General features: G+C 38.7%; 1 protein-coding gene across 1 annotated transcript in view; it reads right to left on the reverse strand.

Moving 5' to 3' along the window:
* Nucleotides 1–2777: 2777 nt before the first annotated feature.
* The window catches only part of LOC124612814 (39S ribosomal protein L38, mitochondrial), a 46552-nt gene continuing 24481 nt past the window's right edge, over nucleotides 2778–24848 (reverse strand). Inside the window, exons 5-8 of the mRNA XM_047141234.1 lie at nucleotides 17954–18112; nucleotides 5313–5449; nucleotides 5130–5217; nucleotides 2778–3161 (exon numbers count right to left, since the gene is read on the reverse strand). Of these exons, the coding sequence (XP_046997190.1) occupies nucleotides 2960–3161; nucleotides 5130–5217; nucleotides 5313–5449; nucleotides 17954–18112 (586 nt within the window). The 3' untranslated portion in view covers nucleotides 2778–2959. The remainder of the gene's footprint in view (nucleotides 3162–5129; nucleotides 5218–5312; nucleotides 5450–17953; nucleotides 18113–24848) is intronic.

Raw genomic sequence — 24848 nt, forward strand, 5'->3', positions numbered from 1 at the left:
TGCAGGAACCAGTTGGGAACTGTGACCTTGTAAATCCACATTTCTTAACAGCTGCAATTGCCACTCATTACTGATTGCCACTACTTACGGTTCCTCACGGTACTGACAATAGAAGCACACCGACAGGAATACAGTATCCTCGGGACTCCCTATAGGTGAATTGGCAAGAAACAGACAACTTCAGACTAACAATGTGGCCAACCTAGAAAATCAAGTGCTGTAGAGCAGTCACAGCTTTAAGAGCTCTGCACAAGCGACGGAAATTGGGATATATTCGGAAATAAAAAGCTAAATATTTTTTATAAGTAAGAATATAAATGTCATTGCTGCTTGTGAGCTGTGCTAATAGGTTCCTGAACAACCATAATTTGTGACGGCAAAGCTTTGCTTTTTCTATATTGTTTATATGTTATTCTGAGATGTTTGTGTGGCCATATTTCCATAGTTGCTTTATAAATAGTGAAGGCATTTCAGATTACATCAGGAAACACCTGCTTGCAAGTTCTGGGAAATTCCATTGTTTGGCACTGTTGATTCCAGCTTACTCCCACATTGCTTTGTGATGATGCATTATGTTGTGTTTCACACCAAGAAATGCACAGTTCTGCAAAGCAATGTGGGATTAGCTTGGAATCCACAGTCCCAAATGAAGAAATACCTCAAAAATGTTCAAGCAGATGGCGTTTCCTGATGTGAGTGAAAATTGGACATAAAATACCATAAGTAAAATCAACAACTTTTCTAATGAATTGTTTTTCAATTCAGAAAGTAAGCCACATTGTAAATATCTTTCATTACAAATCACTGATCATGTTTTATTTCAATAACCTGAAATGCATTTGGTGAAAAAAAGTGCACTTTCTTGTAGAGATGGATCTAAAATACCTTCCATGCTTATAAAGCAACTAAGGACAACACTGCAAAGCATACGTTTCAAATTTATAAATAAACAGTATAGAAAAAGCAATGCATGTTTGATGACTAAATACACTTCACCAATAGTTGTAATGGCAGATTTAAAATCCCTTCAATAGGAGACATTAACTATTCTTATTTTATTTATGATGCATGTTTGATGTTACTGGCTAACAGAATCCAATCAGGCAGCCATCACCTTGATTTCCTTGCTTGCAAAGCTAATGCATGCAGTACTTGAAGGTTTTCATATTTATACTTGCATAATACAAAAGTAGGCAGTTTCAGTGAGACACTGCCCCACAGTTCTCTCCAAAACGCGTCATTTTAAGTACAGTTTCCTGTGCTAAACTGACATGAAATGCTACTTTGGTATATAAAAGCTTTACTTGAGGGGAGGTTTACTATCTTTTGGTTTAAAAAGTCAATTTTTTAAACTGCATTTTGAGATCTGTAAAAGTGTTCAGAATCCACCCCTGAAACAGTTTTTCTGAATACGAAATGGAAATGTTTGTTATTCGCAATTGAACAAAAAAATGCGCCTGCCTGAAATCGGCCTTTTTCACGCACTAGTTTTTTTTCTTCTGGAGGACGAGTTATAGTACCGGTGCTCGGGAGGAAACACAAAATTCAAATGAAAGTTTGAACGCGTGTGTTTGGAAGTTAGCCCCCAAGCATTTGCATTCTGGTGCAAAGACTGTGGAGATGGCGGCTTTCCTGGCAGTGAGCAGCTCCAACAAATGATATTCAGCAATTCTGAAGACCATGACAACGATGGACGTCACCCTGGGACTCTATTCAATGCAGTTTGCCAAGCATTTGGACGACCACCAGATTCAAGCAGTCGAAAACCGCATGTCACTGGCCGTAGGAGCGCCTCTGGAGCAGCACAGGATGACCCAGATCGAGCAGAACGCCCTCTATGAGGAAGAGGAAGGACTAGTTTATGGACCTGGAACAGCAGAGTGAATGTAAGTTGCACAGTATTGCATTTATATGTAGTCAAAACTTCAAACGCGTTTTTTCGAAATTACCTTTTTTTTTATCATGCGGCATGGTAACTTCAAATCTACTGAACCGATTGGCACGATTCTTTGTTTCTGACAAAGCTAACTAAATTGTCTAGAAGTTGTACCACTTTTATTCCAATCCATCAACTATAAATAATTTTACTTGGCCAACGAAGTCAAAAAATCAATGAAAGAAACCCTATTTTTCTTCAAATGGCCACCATTTTGTTTCCTATGGTCCAAATAACTTAATCGAGGTACAAATGGTTCAAATGACTCTGAGCACTATGGGACTTAACTGCTGAGGTCATCAGTCCCCTAGAACTTAGAACTACTTAAACCTAACTAACCTAAGGACATCACACACATCCATGCCTGAGGTAGGATTCGAACCTGCGACCGTAGCAGTCACGCGGTTTCAGACTGTAACGCCTAGAACCGCTCGGCCACACCAGCCAGCTTAACCGAGGTACAACTCCTAAAGAATCTTATATACTTCACTAACATCAACTCAGTTTTGATTTCAGACGAGCCAGCTGACCTGTGACATGCCACGCGTGGAGGTCTACATCGAAATTTTGTTTCGTTCCAATGGCACTTCCGCCTTTGCTCTTCGATATTTCCGGTCGAAAAAATTCCAGTTTGTAGTGGAAATATCAATAAACATTTTGACCAAATTTGACACTGATACCTATAACAGATCCCAAGGAAAAAATTCTCAAAGGGCATGCTTTTTTCGGGCCAAAGATAGTAAACCTCCCCTTAAATGATTACACAACATAAAAACTGTTCTCAGCAACAGTAGTTTAAATTGTGAATGTAAAAATACCCTGTAATTTTGAAATCATGGACTTCAGAAGAAACCTCATCTTATAATTGGGTAAATACAGAACAACTACTAAATAAATTTCTGTACAGAACATCACATTCAAAATTTAACAATTTTTGATACCATGAAACATCTGAATTATAAATTATAACTAGTTTTTCTCAGCAACAAGTTTATTCACAAAAATATGTTTACAATAATATGATTAAAAATCATTAATTCGGCCCCAACCAAGCCTGTTTTTCCTAATTTCTGTTTTCAACCACGAAGGTGTTCCCTCTTCATAACGATGCGCATTTGGATATTTCAGTGGTGGTGGAGGTTTCTCAAATGGATGTGTTTTGCTTAATTTCATCAGCAAGTATTCTTTTGCAATCTGCTTCTGATCACGATATCTGTCCATGTACCTATCAAAAAAAAAAGAGAACAGAATTACTTATAACCAGTCATAACGAAAATTAAATCTTTCCAAACGTTGTTTTAAAAATAACACAACTTGCCAATTTATGAAAACATAACAATACATTTTCATTAAAACTCTTACAGATCAAGAGAATATATTATGGAATAACCAAAAGATGTTGTAATAATATTTTTATAGACAAGTTGTTTTGGTCAAATAACAATCTTAAAGTCATAGATTAATACTAGATCAAGTTTAAGGAAAGTTCCTTGGTGCCAAATATGTAACTGTTTTTAGTTGCATTTATTATTTTATTGCATTTATTATTTTATACACTGAGTGTTGCAGCAGAGAAATAAGATTAATCATAAACTTGGAAGAAAAGTCTATGGCATAAAAACTTGTATGAGCAATAGGCTGCAAGTAGAAAAAGAAGTTAAAATGGAAAAAATTATGAGGGAAAAGTAAAAAAAGGTGGAAAACCATAAACAGGATATAATAGAAAAGAAAAATGTCTAGGAAAATAGAAGATATAGTATTTGGACGGATCAAAGGGTGTGAGAAGAACAAGATATGGGAGAATAAAAAACATAAACGTTGTCTGTGGACATATCTTATAGTTACTCCTTGATAGTATTGAAAACAATATCAAAATATGAAACTTGAAATTTTCCCGGCAAAATAAATGTTCGAAGAGATTTCAGGGTTGCAGCCTGTCATCGTATACTTCACTTCACCATATTTCAACTAGACACCTGCCAGTAATCTTCAGGTAAGGCATCAAAGACTGGCTTCAATGGCTCACCTGAAGATGACTGGCAGGTGTCCCTGTGAAATATGGTGGAGTGAAGTTTACGACGACTGGCTGAAATCCTGAAATCTCTTCGAACAATATCAAAATTCTTTCGCAAGAAACATGTGCTTCTATATCTGCAACTTTGATGCAGAATATCTATCACAAAAAAGCTCCCATTGTTAGTACAATACATCATCTGCCTCATCCATTCAGCTTCGTTCAGAACTTCACTGAAATGCTAACAAAGATGTAAATACTTTGATTAAATTTTTGTTTTGGTCTGAATCTGAGGCCTATGCACAATCTAGTTACCTGCACAGTAAGAGTAGTCTCTGTGAGAGATACACAACATAATACTGTGCTAAGTATCTGCTTAAAATCTGAAAAGGAGGTGTGGTATGATGGTAGAAGGGAAGAGGAAACAGGAGCAGGCTATGGCCATATTAGAACTGCACAAAAAGGTGATGGCTACTAAGATATGATTGAGAAGGGGCTACCAGAAAACACCATAACTCTTACACAGGACATTTATCTTATTTTACATTATAATTTTTGACAAACCTGCTGGAATGCTAAATTACTAAATTGTACACAAGGAACTCTGCTACTCAAACTGTGAGGTAAGGAAACTGTGATATTACAAATTATAAGAAAGATTCGTTTATGGCTACATTCAGACATGAATACTTCAATGTTAGGCCACCTGGCTTTGTAGTTCTATTTCTACATTGAAATGGGATAGTAAAGACAGATGACAGCTGCAAACAGAGAATATTTTCAAACACATATAGCATCAGAAATGATGCATAAAGTGCACTAGTAAGGTAATATAGTTGTCAGTCTCATAAAAGCAGTGGATCAGAACCTTTATGTCACTGACCTGAACACACAATAATTTATAACTGACTGCAGTATTGTAGAGTGAGCAAACTGGGTACCAAAAGTACCTCCCGTAAGCAGAATCACCATCAAACAAGAGCGAGTTTGCAATATCCTACGTGTTATGAATAGTAACAAGATGGATTTTAGAGTAGAGCTCTACAGTGACAGTGTGTGAAACATGATAAAAGTATTATCAACTTACAAAACTGAAACAGTAAGAAGAGCACAAAAAGCATAATATTAAAAACAGAAACAAAAAAATGATCTTATGGTGAATATAAATATTTCACTTACAAATTGAAAGCTTGTTTCAGAGGAAACCATTTTTGTGGTGGATGATATGGAGGTGGGAAATCATATTCAAACACAGGTTCCTGCATATCTGAAATAAAATTACAATGATTCAAATAACGAAACTAACAAATAATAAAGCAATAGCACATTTCATTAAAACTGTTTATGTTGTGAACACCCTACTTAGAGTATTGTGGAAGAAATTTGTCAGACTTGAATCCCAATCAGATTGGAAGAATGCCAGTCCTGCAGGTGTTATGTCATCTTGTCTTTCTCTGTAAAAATCCAATGTACGAAATGTCCTGTCTGTTAACCGCAAGCTAAAAAGAAAGAAAAATACATAAAATAAAAAGCAGTTAATACATGGATTTTCTATAACTACATAATTATTGGTGCATAAATTTTAAAAAAATGAACATTACAATGGATTAAAAACCAGTCTTAGTCAACAGTAACAAATGGAATGTCGTTATATGACTTAATTCACACAAAAATGAAGACTAATTTACATCTCAAAACACAACCTTTACTGTAGAGTGCAGAGCATGAAAGTTACACAATATGGAAAACAATGAGAGCAAGAGAAAAAATTTATAACATTCCACATTGTGTCTGAGGTTGTATAATGATTTTTATCATGAATCACTGCAATATTATCTGATTCATTCACCTAGAGCATTCATGTAATTGTCAGCAGAATGTAGGATAAAACTACAAGACTGCACATTATACGTTACACATCTACATAAACCAAACACAATTTTTATACTCATTTTGCAGTTAGCTTTTGAGTAACTCTCATTTCACTGGGAAATGGCACAGCCTGTACTCCAAAGGTCACCTTATAGTATGTGGCAGAGATACTTTGTGCACTGCTGTCACTTCTCCCTAATATTCCTGTTCCAGATTCGATCGGTCCATGGGAAGAATTATTGTTGGTAAGCATTCATGTGAGCTCAAATCCCTCCAATTTTGCCACCATGGCCTTTTCATGAGATATACTGAGGACAAAGCAATATATTGGTTAACTCTTCTAGGAATTTACACTCTCAGAATTTTAACAACTGGATATGGATGAGCATCTCATGTGAGAACATTCTCAAGTATCAATAAACAATCTTGATGAAATCTGGTGAGTGTGTAGAAGGAAAAAAAAAATAAAACAATACTTTTTTTTGTAAAACACCCCTAAAAACTAATTTGGCATATTTGGTTTGGAGGGAATATCTTCAAAATGATGATATACAAAAAATATTTCTTCCATAAAAGCTGACGGGTAATTAACATTCTTGGAAACTCTATAATCAAATTTTGTAATATTTTGAAATTTTGCAAAATGCCCCACTGCCATTAATTAATGCTGAAAAATGAAAACTTTGGTTATTACATAAATTAAAGAAGTTTTCAAGTTATGTAGATACACATGCAATAAAGTTTGCTTCTGAAATACCACTTTCGGAAAATAAACTGTAGGCAATGTGCTGTCAGAGTATTTTCAACAATACTTAATTAAAATATCCAAACATTCATTTATAGTCTATTTATTTCTTTTATTTATATTTATTTTACATTTTTGGTTGTTACTTTAATTTTCTTATTTTTTTAGTTTACTGTTTCACATACATGTATTTTGTTAATCGAAACTAACAAGTAACTCATTATTGTGATACAAAATCATTACAGTAGTGATAATCTGTAAATAAATGTTGAAGACATAATGTTTTCTTACACAATGCACATGAAACAAAAGAAATGTCTTCACATAATACACACAACGTAGAATACAATAGAAAATAAAATTCAGCAGGATTTCAAATTGACTTGGGGGAACTTCAAAATATCCTGATTGATTTGTATCTGGCCTATTTCAGTACATTGATAAGCCTTGCCAAAGAGAACTGATTATGTACTAGTGACTGTAGCTTGATTATACGCCCTGCAGCCAGGCCACTAATGCGAGTTTTGGTGTTCTTGTAAAGATAAATCAGTTTAGATTACAATAAAATTTAGTTCAGTACTGATTATGTGGTAAATAGGTGTATTAGTGTGCTTTTTAAGTGTACCATTACAGGTTTCATTTTTCTTTACATAATATAGCAGAAAATGTGAAAAGATCGTACAGTCGGGTAATAGTCGTATTTTCTGTTTACGTTTTGCCACAGCAAATCTATAGAATTTCGTTCAATTGTTCTTTGCTCTCTTCAGCAATTTAACTGTAGTGTACCTCTTCATTATTTAACTCACATTTCCAGAAAGTAGCATAAAGTTGAAGTTGTTGTTTCAGAAACTTTGCACTGTTGTTTTTGTCCACATACAGTTGCATATAAGGCCAAATTTGTGGAATCATATTTTCATGTTTATCTGTAATTTAATTGACTTATTCTTAATAAACTATTACATGTATCATGAGTGAAAAGTGCTTGACTTGCTGTAGAATTGTTAGATCGGGGCTTTGGTGTGGTGCTGTAGTTTTTTTCCATGTGGGTGACTGTAGTGGTGTGGGAGTAGGGAAAGTAAATGAGACTCATCAGTGGTTTTGTAGGATATGTAGTAGAGATGATGATGATGATGATGATGACGATGATGATGATGATGATTTAGTCCCATACTTCTTTATAGAGCTTAGGGGAATGATGCAGGAGACCCACGCCGCCTTACTAGGCAAGGTCCTAGTCGAGGTGATTTGCCATTGCCTTCCTCCGATCGTAATGGGGATGAATGATGATGATGAAGATGACACAACAACACCCAGTCATCTAGAGGCAGGAAAAATCCCTGACCGCGCCGGGAATCGAACCCAGGACCCCGTGCTCGGGAAGCGAGAATGCTACTGCGAAACCGCGAGCTGCGGACATGTAGTAGAGATAGGAAGATACTAAAACAGGAGGGGAAAATAGCCACCCTTCAGGCTGAGTTAGACAAGGCCAGGGGAGATCTTGACAGGTTAAGAAGGCGGAAGGGTAAAGAGAGATGGGAAGTGGCAACAGGCAACAGGAGCGACAGTCTGACAGCTTTGTGGTGAATGTGGAAAATAGATTTGACCTGTTGCTTCAGTTAGAAGCAGGTGAGCCTCAAGAAGTTGCAGGTGTAGACAGGGCACAAACTTTCAGCAGCAAATTGAAAAGTAAGAACGTAGGGAAATCAGTACAGAGAAGGAAAGTGTTGTTAGGTAGTTCCCACGGAAGAGGTGTTGGCCAACTTTTGCAGGATGAACGAGGATCAGAATACAAGGTCAACAATTTTTTTAAACCTAGTGCTGGTCTGGAGCAGGTGACAGAGGATTTAGGATCACTTTGCAAAGATTTCGCTAAGGAAGACATCGTGGTTATAGTGGGTGGGTCAGGTAATAGTATTGACAGAGATCCTAAGTACAGTATACAGTGTGACCTAGCAAAGATTGCATCAGCATCGAAGCATACTAGTGTTGAGTTTGTATCTGTTCTTGGGTGCCATGACCGACCTCATTTGAACTCTTCTGTCAGGAGAGTTAATTTGGAGCTGGAACGGCTGCTTATGTCGGGTGCAGGGTCACACATTGGTGTGGTTCCTGTTGATTCTCTCAATAGGTGGAATTATACTAAGCATAGCCTTCACCTCAACAGGAAAGGGAAGGGTAAACTGGCTGGGAAAATAGCAGGAAAGTTAAAGGGGGGAGGCACTGTCATGAGTGATAAGATACCAGTGGTTATAGGGTTGAGAAAAGACCATTGTTTAGGGTAGGGAGGACAGAAAAAAGCCAAGTTTTAAGCGAGGTCAGGTGTGTGTGTGTGTGTGCGTGTGTGTGTGTGTGTGTGTGTGTGTGTGTGTGTGTGTGTTTTGGGATCTCATGGGCACCCAACAGTGAAGTTATCAGTGCCCTAACATTTATTAAAACAAACGAATGTGGATAAGAACGAAAACTGTCATACACACATGCACTCGAAATGACCACACAATCACTCCATTGCACACGCACTCTCACATGCACTAAAACCAATGAGGTGGCAAGAGAGCTATTCAAGAAATTAAAACAGAGGGAAAACAAAACACAGAAGAGCTAAAAGGACAGCACAGGGAAATGTGACTGGCTGACCACTTACAAAAGACTTGGGCTAGCCAGCCACCCTATTGACACATTAAAAACATCTCCCCAAAATGTTGTTAAAAACATGGGACAATTTACAAAACTTTCATTTGATCATTACATAAAATAGACTGCAGATCTGCTGGCAAATCCGCTGCAGTCCACTGGTCAGCAAATACAATGCAGTCCAATAAAATGTGGTGCACCATAATCTGCACACCACAAGCATCACACATCGAAAGGTCCTCTCGTCGGAGTAAAAGTCCATGCATCATAGGGCTGTGGCGGATGCAAAGACGAGTAAGGAGGACTGCGTTCCATCGACGAAGCTGGAAGGAAGTACGCCACAGCTGAGTTGTGGGCTTGATGACACAGAGCTTGTTGTCGGTCAATTCTAGCCACTCGTCTGCCCAGCAACACAGGAGTTTATACCTCAACAGCGAGGTGAGGGCATGCAGGGGGATAGCACATCAAAAGACCTGACTGTCATGACAGGCATCCTTGGCTGCTCAATCAGCCCTTTCATTCCCCAGAATTCCCATGTACCCTGGCACACAACAGAAAGACACCTTGTTCCCAGTCACTGTAGTTGGAGGAGGGTGCCCTGGATAGTCTGGGTTACTTTATCTGCTGGGTACATACGTTGGAGAGAGTAAAGGGCACTCACAGAATATGAACAGATGAGAAATCTAAGACTGGGAGAATGTCTCATCTGCTCCAGTGCCTGCATGATCACATATGATTCTGCATCAAAGATGGTAAATTTGGGAGGCAGTCTGCTCTTGAGGACACAATCTGGGAAAACGACAGAGCAACCAACAGAGTCATCCTGCTTAGACCCATCTGTAAAAACAGCTACATGGTTGTGGTGCTTGGGTAAAACAACAGAAAATACCGCGTTAAAAACGGAAGCAGGAGTGCTATCTCTCCTGTACCGCACCAAATCTAAAATCACTCTGGGCCGCTCCAGTAACCAGATTGGCAAATGGTTAAAAACCTGGATTTGTGGTCGGATTGGCGCCTCACCGAGTCACTCCAGCACACGCTGCATGCAGATCCCATATGGCATTGTGGCTTGTGGACGGTTGGAAAAAAGGTGCTCCAGATGTGGACGAACAACAGTATGGTGGGCGGGTGAAGTTGGAGCTGCGAGGAACTTACATGCTTGGCTCACCCTGAGGAGCTGGCGCCAGATGGTAAGTGGCGGTTCCCCTGCCTCATCACAGAGGCTCGGACTGTTCCGATAAGTGCCCAAGGTGAGCTGAATCCCCTCATGGTGGACAGCGTCAATTATCTGTGGCTAAGGCACTTGAGGATGTTCAGCGCCTTCAGGGTTCGGGCTTTCAAGTGTCGCACGTATGGTAACCATGACAATCTGGAGTCAAAAATGAGGCCCATAAACCGCACTGTGTCTCTAAAATGTAGGATGGTGTCCCCCATCTTCAAGGCAGGCAAATTAAAGAGACGACGAGAATGATTAAAATGAACACACACACACACACACACACACACAAACAATTATCAGCAGAAAACCGAAAACCCGTCTTTACAGCCCACTCCTCTAGCTGCCGCACTGTAAGTTGCAACTGATGGCTCGCCGTTGCAACACTGGAGGAGTAGCGGAAAACAGCAAAATCATCAACAAATAAAGAGGACTGTACAGGACTCTTTACTGTCGATGTGATACTGTTGATGGCTCTGGAAAAGAGGGTAACACATAAAACACTGCCTGAGGGACACTATATCCTGCTCAAATCAATCAGAGAGCGTGGCACCAACTCTGGTCCGAAAAAACTGCAGAGACAGGAAAGACCGAATGAAAATGGGGAGGTGCCCACGAAAGCCCCACTAATGCAGTTGCACAAGTATACACGAGAGGTTAGGATTGAGACACACCTTCAGTTTGAGAAAGAAACCAAAAAAACATAATTCTAGCTTATTACATCAGCTGAAATAGCTGTTGGTTAAGAATTTTCAACAATCAGCAGAAATTTCAACTCTACCCAGTTTTAAATCAGTCAATGTGAAATGTCAGCTATCTTTATTGCATCAAAATGTTCAAGGACTCAGAAATAAAATTAATGAATTAATTATCTGCATAGATGCATTAGAGTCCTCAAACCCAGCTGACACAATCTGTCTCTCTGAACATCATGTGACCACAGGTGTAGAAGTTTTAAGTGTTACAGGATTTAGGTTAGCCTCTCACTTTTGTAGAGCAGAAATTGACAAAGGAGGAGTTGCCACATTCCTCAGGAACTGTCATAAATTTAAGAACATAGACTTTCATTAATTTTGCCTAGAACAGCATATGGAAGCATGTGCAACAGAAGTAGAATTTCGCAAAAAATCTTTCAAAATATTAAGTGTATATCAAGCACTTGCAGACAACTTTAATCTGTTCATAAACCACCTTGAAGCTGTACTGGCCCATTTAACAACTAAAAACAAAGAAAGAGTGGTTGCTCGTGACTTCAAGGAAGATTTCCTTAAAGACTCTCCCAATAAGAACTTATTTGAGTTAGTGATACTACCATTCAACTTAATCCCCACTGTAAAGTTCCCAACTAGGGTAGCCAATTGCTCACAAACAGCCATTGATAATATCTTTATAGAAAAGTCCAATGAACAAAATTATATTACAAAACCAATAGTCAGTGGCCTCTCAGCCCATGACATGCAGTTCCTTCTGTTAAATGTTAATACTGAACAGGATATAAAATCTGTTAAATCTGAGCTCAAGAGGATAATCAATAAACCAAAAATTGATTATTTTAGGACACTCCTTAGAGACATTCACTGGAGTCATGTTTACAGTGTTCATGGCATGAATTAAAAATATAACACTTTTGCTAAAAAAGTGCTTACCTTATTTGAACACTGTTTTCCCCCAAAACTAACCGAGGTTAGAGCAAAGTCTACAAAGAAGCCATGGACTACTCAAGGAATAGAGGTATCTTGTAACACAAAAAGAAAACTGTATCTGTCAATCTGAAACAGTTCTGATGTTGATGCAATAGCACATTACAAGAAACACTGCTAAATATTAAAGACTGTAATATGGACATAAAAGCAAATATATTACAAGGAAAAGATAGTCATATCAGACAACAAAATAAAGACAATATGGGATATAGTGAAGAAGGAGACTGGTAGAACCAGACACAAAGAGGGGCAAACAGCATTAAGAGTAAATGACACATAGGTGACAGATGTGTGTAGCGTTGCAGAACTTTTTAACAAACACTTTTTAACTGTTACTGAAAATATGGGGTTGTCAGGTTCTGTAGATGCTGCCATGGGATACCCCAGACTAAACATTTAAAGTAATTTCCATTATATGAATTTGACCCTCACTGCCCCAGCAGAAGTAATGTCCATCATAAAATATTTAAAATCAAAAACATCTTGTGGGAATGATGAAATATCAACAAAGTTAACTAAAGAATGTGATTCTGAGTAAAGTAACATATTAAGCTATCTGTGTAACCAGTCATTTATCAGTGGAATATTTCCTGAATGGTTGAAATATGCTGAAGTTAAGCCACTGTTTAAGAAGGGAGATAAAGAAATGGCATCAAATTTCCATCCAGTTTCACTTTTGCCAGCATTCTCAAAAAGGTAATGTACAATCAGCTATATAACAATCTTACCACAAATAACATACTGTCAAAGTTACAGTTCAGATTTCTAAGGTTTTCTGATATTGAGAATGCAATCTACTCTTACAGTGAAAATGTACTTCATTCATTACACAAAAAATTGCAGACAACTGGTATAATTTGTGATCTGTCAAAGGCATTTGACTGTATAAATCATAGTATCATTTTAAGTAAATAAGAATATTATAGTGTAACAGGAAATGCTGCAAAACTGTTCAAATCTTATATCTCTGGCAGGAAACAAAGGGTGCTATTAGGAAAGAGACATGTATTAAGCTATCAGTCATCATCCAACTGGGAAATAATTACCTTTCATCAGCAACATTACCAGATGACAAGTTTTTTTTTTTTGTTTGCCAATGATACAAACATTGCAATAAATTGCAAATAAAGTGTAGTCTTAGAAATATTGGCTAATAAAATATATTTGGACATTAATCACTGGTTCCAAGCCAATTCTTTGTCACTTAACTTTGAAAAAAAAAAAAAAACACACTACATGCAGTTCAAAACTTGTAATGGGTGTTCCACGACAAGATGCCTAACATATGATGACAAGCAGATAGAAGAAGTGAACAGTGTTAAATCCTTGGGATTACAGCTTAATAATAAATTCAACTGGGAGGAGCACACCACAGAACTGCTGAAGTGCCTAAAAAAATCTCTATTTGCAATGCAAATTCTGTCAGACATAGGGGATATAAAAATGAAAAAGCTGGCACACTATGATTACCTTCACTCCACAATGTCATATGGGATTATTTTGTGGGGTAATGCATCAACCCAAGTTAAAGTTTTCTGGGTACAAAAACATGCAATAAGAGTTATATGTGGTGTGAACCAGCCAAACCAAAAGATTTTTAATAGACTATCATTCCATTTGGGACCTGTGGAGATATATTAGCTTATTTGTTTTAGTTGTTAATATTTGTCATGTATTATTGTTCTTCTGGCATGTTCTACATCCTGGATAACCTCCTCACTACAGATCAATTGGAATGAAAGTAAATCTAATCTAATCAAGTGGAGACTGACGTCATCATAATCATTCACCAGGACTAGATCTGTAAACCTTCCCAGAAAATACTTCCAACATCAAAAGCTGTATATGTATCATGACTGTACCTGTGCCGCTAAGCCCTTTGGGATCACCAGATGAACAAGTTCGTTGTCCTTGGCTGAAGTCCTGATTAATTTTGTTTTAGATTGGGTTCTTCGTCATGTATGTTAAGTGAAGAAATTTCATTCATTTTATGTGCATGGTGTAAGAAAAAGTTATGTTTTAAGCATGTATTTACAGAATATTATTTTTGTAATGAGTTTGTATCATAATAATGAGTTACTTATTAGTTTCAATCAACAAAATACATGTGTGTGTCTTAGTGAAGGAAAGTGTAAAATTACAATTTAAAACATAAAACAAATATAAGTAAAATAAGTAACTAGATCAATAATCAATGTTTAGGTATTTTAATTACTTACGTTAAAAATACTCTAACAGCACAATGTGTACAACTTATGTTCCAAAAATGGTATTTCCAAAACAAGCATTATTACACATGGATTTATGCAGCCTGAAAGTTTCTTTACTTTATGTTGTAACAAAAGTTTTCATTTTTAAAAATTAATTAATGCCAGTGGGCTATTTTGCAAAATTTCAAATTATTACAAAATTTGATTAGACAGTTAATTACATATCAACTTTCATATGAGAAACATTTTCCATATCTCATTGTTTTGAAGAGAAACATTTTTCATATCTCATTGTTTTGAAGAGATCCCCTCCAAACTTAACGTGCCAAATTGCCTTTTGTGGTGTATTTTACCCAACAAAACTGAAATTGGGCACAAACAAAAAAATAAATATTGCTTTATTTTTACCCCCCCCCCCCCCCCTCCCCCCTCTACAAACCCACCAAGTTTCATCAAGATCATTTACTAACACTTGGGAATTCCCAGTCAGTGACTCTTGCGCATTTACTAAATAAATCTATTGCAAAACATGCTGCTCTTTGTTGAATCTTGTCTATCCTCTACCAACTGTATCTGGTAAGAGCCCCCAAGTAACAAGTAATACTCAAATATCTATTGAACGAGGTTTTTGTAAACCACAACCTTTGTGGGACAACTATATAGCCTGAGGATTTGTCCAATAAATCTCAACCTGGCATCTACCTTTCTGCAGTTAGTTTAATGTGGTCATTCCACTTTGAATCGGTCCATATGTACACACCTGGATATTTAATGGACGAGATTGCTTCCACTGGTTATTTTGTAATTGTATGATCACACAATAATGGGTCTTCCTGCCCATTTATAGACAGCATGCTATATACAACAAATATCAATCCTCTGTAAGTTTTCCTTCATTTTGCTATAATGATCTGGCATTGCAGCTCTTCTAAATTTAACAGCATCTTCCATGAATGAACTAATGGAACTATATATAAGAGGGTTGGAACTTTAATAGTGACAACTATGTATTTACAGCTCGTACAAAATAGATACATGTTTCACAGTTTTACTGACCTTCAAAGCAGTCACCAACATTGTGTATAACCCGTTGCCAGCGATGTGGAAGTCTTAGGATACTCTTAGCAATGCCAGTTGTGCTGACAGTTCAAGCGGCGCAGTCTATTGCCTGACAAATTTGTAGCAGTTGTGAAGTGAATGCAGTGAAGTGTTTCCTTCCTCGAGTTGAACACATGAGGGCTTCAGTCAGGGGAGTGCAGTAGGTGGTATAGCAAATAGCAGTCCCATCAGTCAAACAAATCTGTAACATGAAACTTCCTGGCAGACTAAAACTGTGTGCCGGACCGAGACTCGAACTCGGGATCTTTGCCTTTCGCGGACAAGTGCTCTAGTAAAGCTGTGAGGGCGGGGCGTGAGTCGTGCTTGGGTAGCTCAGTTGGTACAGCACTTGCCCGTGAAAGGCAAAGGTCCCGAGTTTGAGTCTTGGTCCGGCACACAGTTTTAATCTGCTAGGAAGTTTCATATCAGCGCACACTCCACTGCAGAGTGAAAATCTCATTCTGGAAACATCCCCTAGGCTGTGGCTAAGCCATGTCTCAGCAATATCCTTTCTTTCAGGAGTGCTAGTTCTGCAAGGTTCGCAGGAGAGCTTCTGTAAAGTTTGGAAGGTAGGAGACGAGGTACTGGCGGAAATAAAGCTGTGAGGATGGGGCGTGAGTCGTGCTTGGGTAGCTCAGATGGTAGAGCACTTGCTCACGAAAGGCAAAGGTCCCAAGTTCGAGTCTCGGTCCGGCACATAGTTTTAATCTGGCAGGAAGTTTCATATTAGCGCACATTCCGCTGCAGAGTGAAAATCTCATTGTGAAATCTGTAACAGATTGTACTGTACATGCTTGAGCATTGTCCTGCAAAATGATGATGAGGTCCTGCAGAAAGTGTCATCACTTCTGTCTCTATGCTGTTCATTTTTGGAACACAACCTATGACCAGCTTAGAGACAGAAGTGATGACACTTTCTGCAGGATGTGACCATCATTTTGCAGGACAATACTCAAACATGTACAGTGCAAGCTTTTACTGATTTGTTTGACTGATGGGGCTGCTAAGTGCTATACCACCTACTGCATTCCTCTGAATTAAGCCCTCGTGAGTTCAACTTGAGTTCTAAACTGCAGGAAACACTTCACGGCATTTGCTTCTGAACTGCTACAAATTCGTCGGGCAATAGACCGTGCTGCTCGATCTGTCAACACAACTGGCACTGGTAAGAGTATCCTACAACTTCCACATCACTGGCAATGGGTTATACACAATGCTGGTGACTACTTTCAAGGTCAGTAAAACTTTGAAACACATATCTATTTTGTACGAGCTATAAATAAATAGTTGTCACTATTAAAGTTCCAACCCTTGTATTATCCACTAGGTCATTTATATAGACTGCTAAATGTAATGCTGTTTCAACATTTCTTTGGTGTAAAGTTTTGGAAAAATGAATTCAGTATTTCGGCCTTCTCTCTCTCATCCTCTGTTTCAATACTGTTGTGTTCACAAACATGTCTGAACAGACAGCTTTGATCCATTTACTGATTTAACATAAAACCAAAACTTCTTAGGATGTTCTGTCACACCAATAGATAGAATTTTACTTTTGAGTTCATTGAAAACTTGACACATGCAATTTTGGCTTTGCTCAAATTATGCTTGGCTATGAGGCAGTGGTTACATTTAAATCTACAGTGAGGTCCTCATTACTTTAGACTGTTGAACCAAATCAGGTCCTTCACTTCCCTAACAACACTGCTTAGAACATACCTGTCTACAGCATATTGTATAACACTCTTGAACTTTGTTCATTTGTACGCAACATTTTCAATCTTGGAGATAAATATTCCACTTTGAACATTCAAGTAATCAGAAATCTGTTTCTTGTCACTCTTGCTAAGCAGAAATAACTTCCTTCTTTTCTTTACATTCCTATTTACACCCATATTCAGTGACACTGTAAGGACATAGTGGTCACCAAACTTTTGTTCTTCATTGGCCAAGTCAAAAAGTTCAGATCAGTTTAAACCAGCAAATGTTAACTTCATGAATCAGTTCTCTAATTAATTCCTGGACTTAATTTTCGACTAAGGCATTTAGAACAATTTCACTTGATTCCCTATCCCTACTGCAGTTCTAATCACTTGAGCCCCTAGTCTATAGCTGGGAGATTGAAATCTCCCCCCCCCCTCCCCCCAATACTATAATATAACCAAGTAATTTAGATGTAACTTTCTCCAAGTTTTTCTTCAAATGTTTTGCCACTATTGCTCCTGAGGCAGGAGATGTGTGTAAGCATACAATTACTATGTTTGATCCATCTTTAACACTTTTCTTCACTCAAATTATTTCATTTTCGAAATCTGTACTAGCCTCACAAGACACTATTGTATTATTTATGGCTACAAGCATGCCTTCATTCAATGGTAGAAAGCTACATGAAGCACATCTAAAAAATATACATCCTGCCACATATTACAATATGCCAACTGTGATTTTAACACCAAATTATTCATGAAGCAGCAGCAGCCAAATGTACGTACTAACAGCCCAAATACATTTCGAATGTCTTTTCAACTTACCAAGAACCATCTTTTTTAAGCATTTCATAATCCATCTTCTTCTCGTGCTTGTACAAAATAAATACAAATCGGTGGAAGCCAGTTCCACGGGGAGGAAAGGGTTGCAAGTAATCCCAAACAACTTCACCCTTGCTGATATTATTTCCAGGAATGTTGCCCCTGGAATGCAAGATTATTACTTCATTACAAACTTTGCTGGACAGATAGAAAATTTTGAAAAATTATATATCAGACCAGAAACTTTTACTAGAAAAAGGCATCAAGAATCAAATGAAAGTTTTCATAACCACAGGAAAAAAAAAGTTATATTTGCCATGCAGAGGAGGTGTTGAGTCACAGACAAATACAATGGAGAAGAATACCAGAAATGTTTAAGCTTTTGGTCAAAGTCCTTCCTCAGAAGTAGAACTTTTGGCATATCACACACACACACACACACACACAAACACACACACACACACACACACACACACACAGCACTCTCTCTGGAACTACAACCCGACTGTAACTGCAGATGATGCAAGCAGAAATCATCCTGGGTGGGTGGTGTTGGTAAGGAGGAGGCATCCAGAGGGGAGGAAGAGGATAGCAGGGTAACAGTGGGACAAGATGCTAATGTCACCTGAGGGAGTGTGCAGCACAGTAGGAAAGGGAATAGGCCAGTTGGAGGACAGACTAGAGAACATTGAGGCCAGACGGATTATGGAAACAAAGGATATGCTGGACTTCCCACTGTTCTAATGTCAAAAATTGAAATGAATGTCTGAAAGAAAATTTCACTTGAGTTGTTGTTGTTGTTGTTGTTGTTGCTGCTGCTGTTGCTGTCATCGTCTTCTTCTTCTTCTTCTTCTTCTGTCCAAAGACCGCTTTGATGCAACTCTACTCAGTGCAAGCCGCATCTCCACGTAAATACTGCAACCTATATCCTTCTGAATCTGCTTAATGTATTCATTTCTTGGTCTTCCTTTTGATTTTTACCCTCCAGTACTATACTGGTAATCCCTTGATGCCTCAGAATGTGTCTTACCAACTGATCCCCTCTTCTAGTCAAGTTGTGCCACACATTCCTCTTCTCCCCAATTCTATTCAGTACCTCCTCATTAGTGACATGATCTACCCATCTAATCTTCAGCATTCTTCTGTCGCACCACATTTCGAAAGCTTCTATTCTCTTCTTGTATAAACTGTTTATTGTCCATGTTTCACTTCCGCACATAGCTACACTCCATACAAATACTTCAAATACTGACACTTAAATCTATGCTCAATGTTAACCAATTTCTCTTCTTCAGAAACAATTTTCTTGCCGTTTCCAGTCTACATTTTATATCTTCTCTACTAAGACCATCATCATTTAATTTGCTGCCTAAATAGCAAAACTCATCTACTGCTTAAAGTGTCTCATTTCCGAATCTAATTCCCTCAGCATCACCTGATTTAATTCAACTAATTCCATTATCCTCATTTTGCTTTTGTTAATGTTCATCTTATATCATCCTTTCAAGACACTGTCCATTCCATTCAACTGCTCTTCCAAGTCCTTTGCTGTCTCTGACAGAATAACAATGTCGTCAGCAAACCTCAAAGTTTTTATTTCTTCTCCATGGATTTTAATTCCCACTCTAAATTTTTCTTTCGTTTCCTTTATTGCTTGCTCAATATACAGACTGAATAACATCGGGGATAGGTACAACACTGTCTCACTCCCTTCTCAACCACTGCTTCTCTTTCCTGCCCCTCGACTCTTATAACTGCCATCTGGTTTCCGTAAAAATTGTAAGGAGCCTTTTGCTCCCTATATTTTATCCCTACTACCTTTAGAATTTGAAAGGGAGTATTCCAGTCAAAACTGTCAAAAGCTTTCTCTAAGTCTACAAATGCTATACAAGTAGGTTTGTCTTTCCTTAACTTACAGGTACCTTCTATGAGAAGTCGTAGGGTTAGTATTGCCTCAAGTGTTCCTGCATTTCTCCGGAATCCAAACTGATCTTCCCTGAGGTCGGCTTTGATCAGTTTTTCCATTCTTCTGTAAAGAATTCATGTTAGTATTTTGCAACCATGACTTATTACACTGATAGTTCAGTAATTTTCACAACTGTCATCTCCTGTTTACTTTGGGATTGGTATTATTATATTCTTCTTGAAGTTTGAGGGTATTTCACATGTCTCATCCATGATGCATACCAGGTGAAATAGTTCTGCATGACTGGCTCTTCCAAGGCTACAACTAGTTCTGTTTTGACTTAGGTCTTTCAATGCTCCGTCAAATTCTTCTCACAGTATCATATCTCCCATCTCATCTACATCTATGTCCTCTTCCATTTCCATAATATTGCCCTCAAGTACATCTCCCTTGTATAGACCCTCTATACTCTCCTTCCACCTTCCTGCCATCCCTTCTTTGCTTAGGACTGGTTTGCCATATGAGATTTTGATATTCATACAGGTGGCTCTCTTTTCTCCATAGGTCTTCTTAATTTTCCTGTAGGTGGCATCTATATTACCCCTAGTGATATATGCTTCTATGTCCTTACATTTGTCCTCTAGCCATTCCTGCCCAACCATTTTGCACTTTCTATCCCATTTTTGAGACATTTGTATGTTCCCTCGCCTGCTTCATTTATTGCATTTTTATATTTTCTCCTGTCATTAATTAAATTCAATATCTTTTGTGTTACCCAAGGATTTCTACTAGTCCTCATCTTTCTACTTACATGATCCTCTACCGCCTTCAGTATTTCATCTTTCAAAGCTACCCATTCTTCTTCCACTGTATTCCTTTCCCCTGTTCTTGTCAATAATTCCCTAATGCTCCCTCTGAAACACTCTACAACCTCTGGTTCTTTTGGTTTATCCAAGTCCCATCTCTTTAAATTCCTACCCTTTTGCAGTTTCTTCAGTTTTAATCTGCAGTTCATAACCATAAATTGTGAATAGAGTCTACATATGCTCCTGAAAATATCTAACAATTTAATACCTGGTTCCTAAAACTCTGTCTAACCATTATATAATCAATCTGAAACTTTCCGGTATCTCCAGGTCTCTTAAATGTATATAACATTCTTTCATGATTCTTAAAACAACTGTTAGCTATGGTTAAATTATACTCTTTCACTCCTTTCTCCCAGTCCATATTCACCTACAACTTTTTCTTCTCTTTCTTTTCCTACTATCGAATTCCAGTCCCCCACGACTACTAAATTTTTGGCTCGCTTAACTATCTGAATAATTTCTTTAACCTCATCATACATTTCTTCAATCTCTTCATCGGCTGCAGAACTAGTTGGCATGTAAACTTGTATGCTGTGGTGGGTGTGGGCTTATTCATTATTAAACTCATTCCTTCATTACCCCTATTTGATTTTGTATTTATGAGTCTGTATTCACCTTACCGAAAGTCCTGTTCCTCCCGCCACGAATTTCACTAATTCTCACTAGTTCTAACTTTAACTTTTCTCTTTTTAAATTTTCTAACCTACTTGCCCGATTAAGGGATCTGACATTCCACTCTTCACTTGAATATGATTTTAATAAAAAAATCTGGGCAAAAATGTAAATATTTTACATTTACAAAGTTTACACACACACATTGTTCCCAGACACCCGCCATTGTCAATTTCACAAGACATGCAACACATGAGAATTAGGAAATATTCATAAATACTAAACATGACCACCTAGCACAAATCTGATTGAACCACTAACTCTCAAAAGATGTACAAGGTACAACTTGGCGGCGTTTCATCGTACTAGGTAGACTTCACCAACTACACACACATTCTGGGAACATTTGGATAGCACCTCACATATACCTGGTGTTTCAAAACAAATATTTGGGTTTGCAGGCTTTGTAGCATTTAATACATTCAACTTATAGTTATAAATAACCATCAAATGAAAGACCAACTTAAACAGTTTGTGTCACAAGTGAGCACCATCCATCACAGGGCACACACCATGTTGATAGGCACATCTTTCCAAACCTTTATCAGTGTGTTTGGAGCAACTGTTGTAACAACTTCTTCAACCATATTTCTTAAGTCAGGTACATTATGTGCTAGTGGAGGCACAGACACATGATCCTTTATAAACCTCCAAAAGTGAAAATCGCACAGCATCAGATCAAGCTCTGGGCCATCCAGAATTTTCCAATGTTATAATAAATGCAAATAGACACATTCATTAGTTATTTTACAACTGTTAGCTCTAAAATTAGACTGTGACATGTGTCCCTCCAGTCTCTATTAATGACGTGCAACCCTAAAATATGTGTGCCACTCGGAAAATTTTGTGACTGCTAGCATTACTATTAAATGATTAATTTCCAAACAAAAAATGCATTGATTCGGCAGAAGTTTCAACCACCTCAGCCAATTGAGAATGAGCCACTGAACCACTACTTGTTTTACTTACTATGTTCACCAGATATTCTGTGACAAAAACTGGCATAAAACTGGGGCATCTTCATGTAGTGACACTATATGGATTCAAGGTACCATGGGAAGTTATTAAATGTTGATAATGTTTGTGGCAGGATTGTCACAACTCGTCTTCTCCCACAGCAGCATTTGGCCAGTGGTTTAATGAGTTTAGACATAAGGAAAACAGAAACGTACACTTCCATCTGTGGCACAGAGCTTCCATAATGTCACGCGAAATTGTATTCGCAGTCACAGCCAGAATTCACCTATTTTTGGCTGTTTGCAATGTGCGAGACAAACTACGTGATGTACAGCTTCACAGATCAACAAGAAAATTTACTGGCAGACTCGAATTAATTCTTTACTTTCTTACACTGTCAAATCAGTCTAAATAAGGGTTGCAAGCCACACTTTGAACTGCATGACAGGGATAAATTTCTCATAACTCTACAGTCAATCATTAAAAGCCCTGTAGTTATTCGGCCTCTTTCAGGAACTAACAACTCTCGCCCATAACCACTGACGCAGTGAAACAGGAATACTGTTCACTATCAACAGAGAAAGTCACATGAAAAACAGATCAATCAAATTTGTGTGGAAACAAATGACATTCAGTGGCATGAACTGACCCAAGCTAAGTCCATAACTTTCATCCAACACCACCTGCAGTTAGCGCTCCATGCCCCCTGACGTGAGACCTCTGTTTTTGTCGAACTAATCCACACTCACTAATGCCAAAACAAGTAAGTGCTTAATCAGAATTCCATTCTTGTACCTGGGAATTCACTTTCAAATGGTTAGTTGGCAGAGAAGTATAACTTGGTCTATCACAAAGGGTAGCTAACTCCAGACTCAGGCAGTAGTAGCCGACTGAGATAGACACAGCTACAGGAAAGTAACCGCTTTTGTGACATTTATGAGTCCCTAACCAGGAGCGAATTTCACTATATCATCTGTGTGCTTTAATAGTTTAGTTTTGAGTTTCTGCATGTAAATTTAATATCTAATAGCCACAGTTCTCGTGTTTTTGTTTGTGTCGGAAAGTAAACCGATTTTGTGACATATTACAAGTTCCTAATCAGGGGCAAATTATTTAGTTTCACCTGAGTAATTCAGTAGTTAGGTTTTTGAATATCTGCATATTATTAGACACAGTTCCTGCGTTTTCATCAGGGTCTGCAGTAGAGATGCGCAGCACTTCCTGATAGTCTGTTTATCTACAGAGTTTAGTTTTCCATGGTCTTTAGTATGGACAGGGATTGCGATTGTTGTGTGCGGATGCGAACCGAGTTGGTGACACTTCACTCTCAGCTTCAGGCTGTGATGACTTTGGTTACACAGTTTGAGGCTGCAGTGGATGGGCACCACTGTTGTAGGCTGGTCACGGGGATCCACCAGACATCCAGCACGTCCAAGTCCTCCGATCAGTCCTCACCGGTCGCCAATCCAGTTACTGCTCATACTGAGGTTGACCCCTCACCTGTGGTCGAGTGGAAGGTCACCCTGGGGTGACGCAGGCAGTGAAAGACTTCCTAGGCGGCCGCACATAAGGCCTCCCTGGTTTGTCTGACAAACAGGTTCCACGTGCCGTCTGTGGCTGACACTGTCGCTGAGCCAGATGCTGTCGCCTGTCCTGTTTCAGTGGAAACCACTCAGCCTGCAAGATCTGGGCAATCACAGAGGGTGGGATTATTGGTAGTTGCGAGCTGCAACGTTAGGGGCATTATGGGGCCCCTTAGGGACTTTGCTGACAAGAAGGGAAAGAAAACCAATGTGCACTCCATGTGCATACCGGGTGGAGTCATTCCAGATGTGGAAAGGGTCTTCCTGGATGCCATGAAGAGCACAGGGTGCAGGCGGTTGCTCACGTCGGTACCAATGATGTGTGTCACTTAGCATCAGAGGAGATTCTCTCTGGTTTCAAGCGGCTAACAGAAGTGGTAAAGGCTGCCAGTCTTGCTTGCAAGATGAAAGCAGAGCTGACCATTTGCAGCATAGTCGACAGGACCAATTGTGGACCTCTGGTACAGAGCTGAGTGGAGGGTCTGAATCAGAGACTGAGACGGTTCTACGACCGTGTAGGCTGCAGATTCCTCGACCTGTGCCGAAGGGTAGTTGGGTTTCGGGTTCCACTGAATAGGTCAGGTGTCCACTATACGCAGGAGGCGGCTAACGGGTAGCAGGGGCTGTGTGGCATGGACTCGGCAGTTTTTTAGGTTACAGGGTCTCGGGAAAACACAAGAAGGTCTTCAGACACAAAGGGTGCAGGCCGAACACAGGAAGAACGTAGATACAGGAACCATCAGTATAACAGTTGTAAATTGTGATAGCTGTGTTGGGAAAGCCCCAGACCTCCAAGCGCTAATAGAAAGCACTGATGCTCAAATCGCTATAGGCGCAGAAAGCTGGCTAAAGCCAGATATAAGCTCGGCCGAAATTTTTGTGAAGAACCTAATGGTGTTCTGAAAGGATAG

The sequence above is a fragment of the Schistocerca americana genome, chromosome 4 (assembly GCF_021461395.2).
Source record: "Schistocerca americana isolate TAMUIC-IGC-003095 chromosome 4, iqSchAmer2.1, whole genome shotgun sequence".
Lineage (NCBI taxonomy): Eukaryota > Metazoa > Arthropoda > Insecta > Orthoptera > Acrididae > Schistocerca > Schistocerca americana.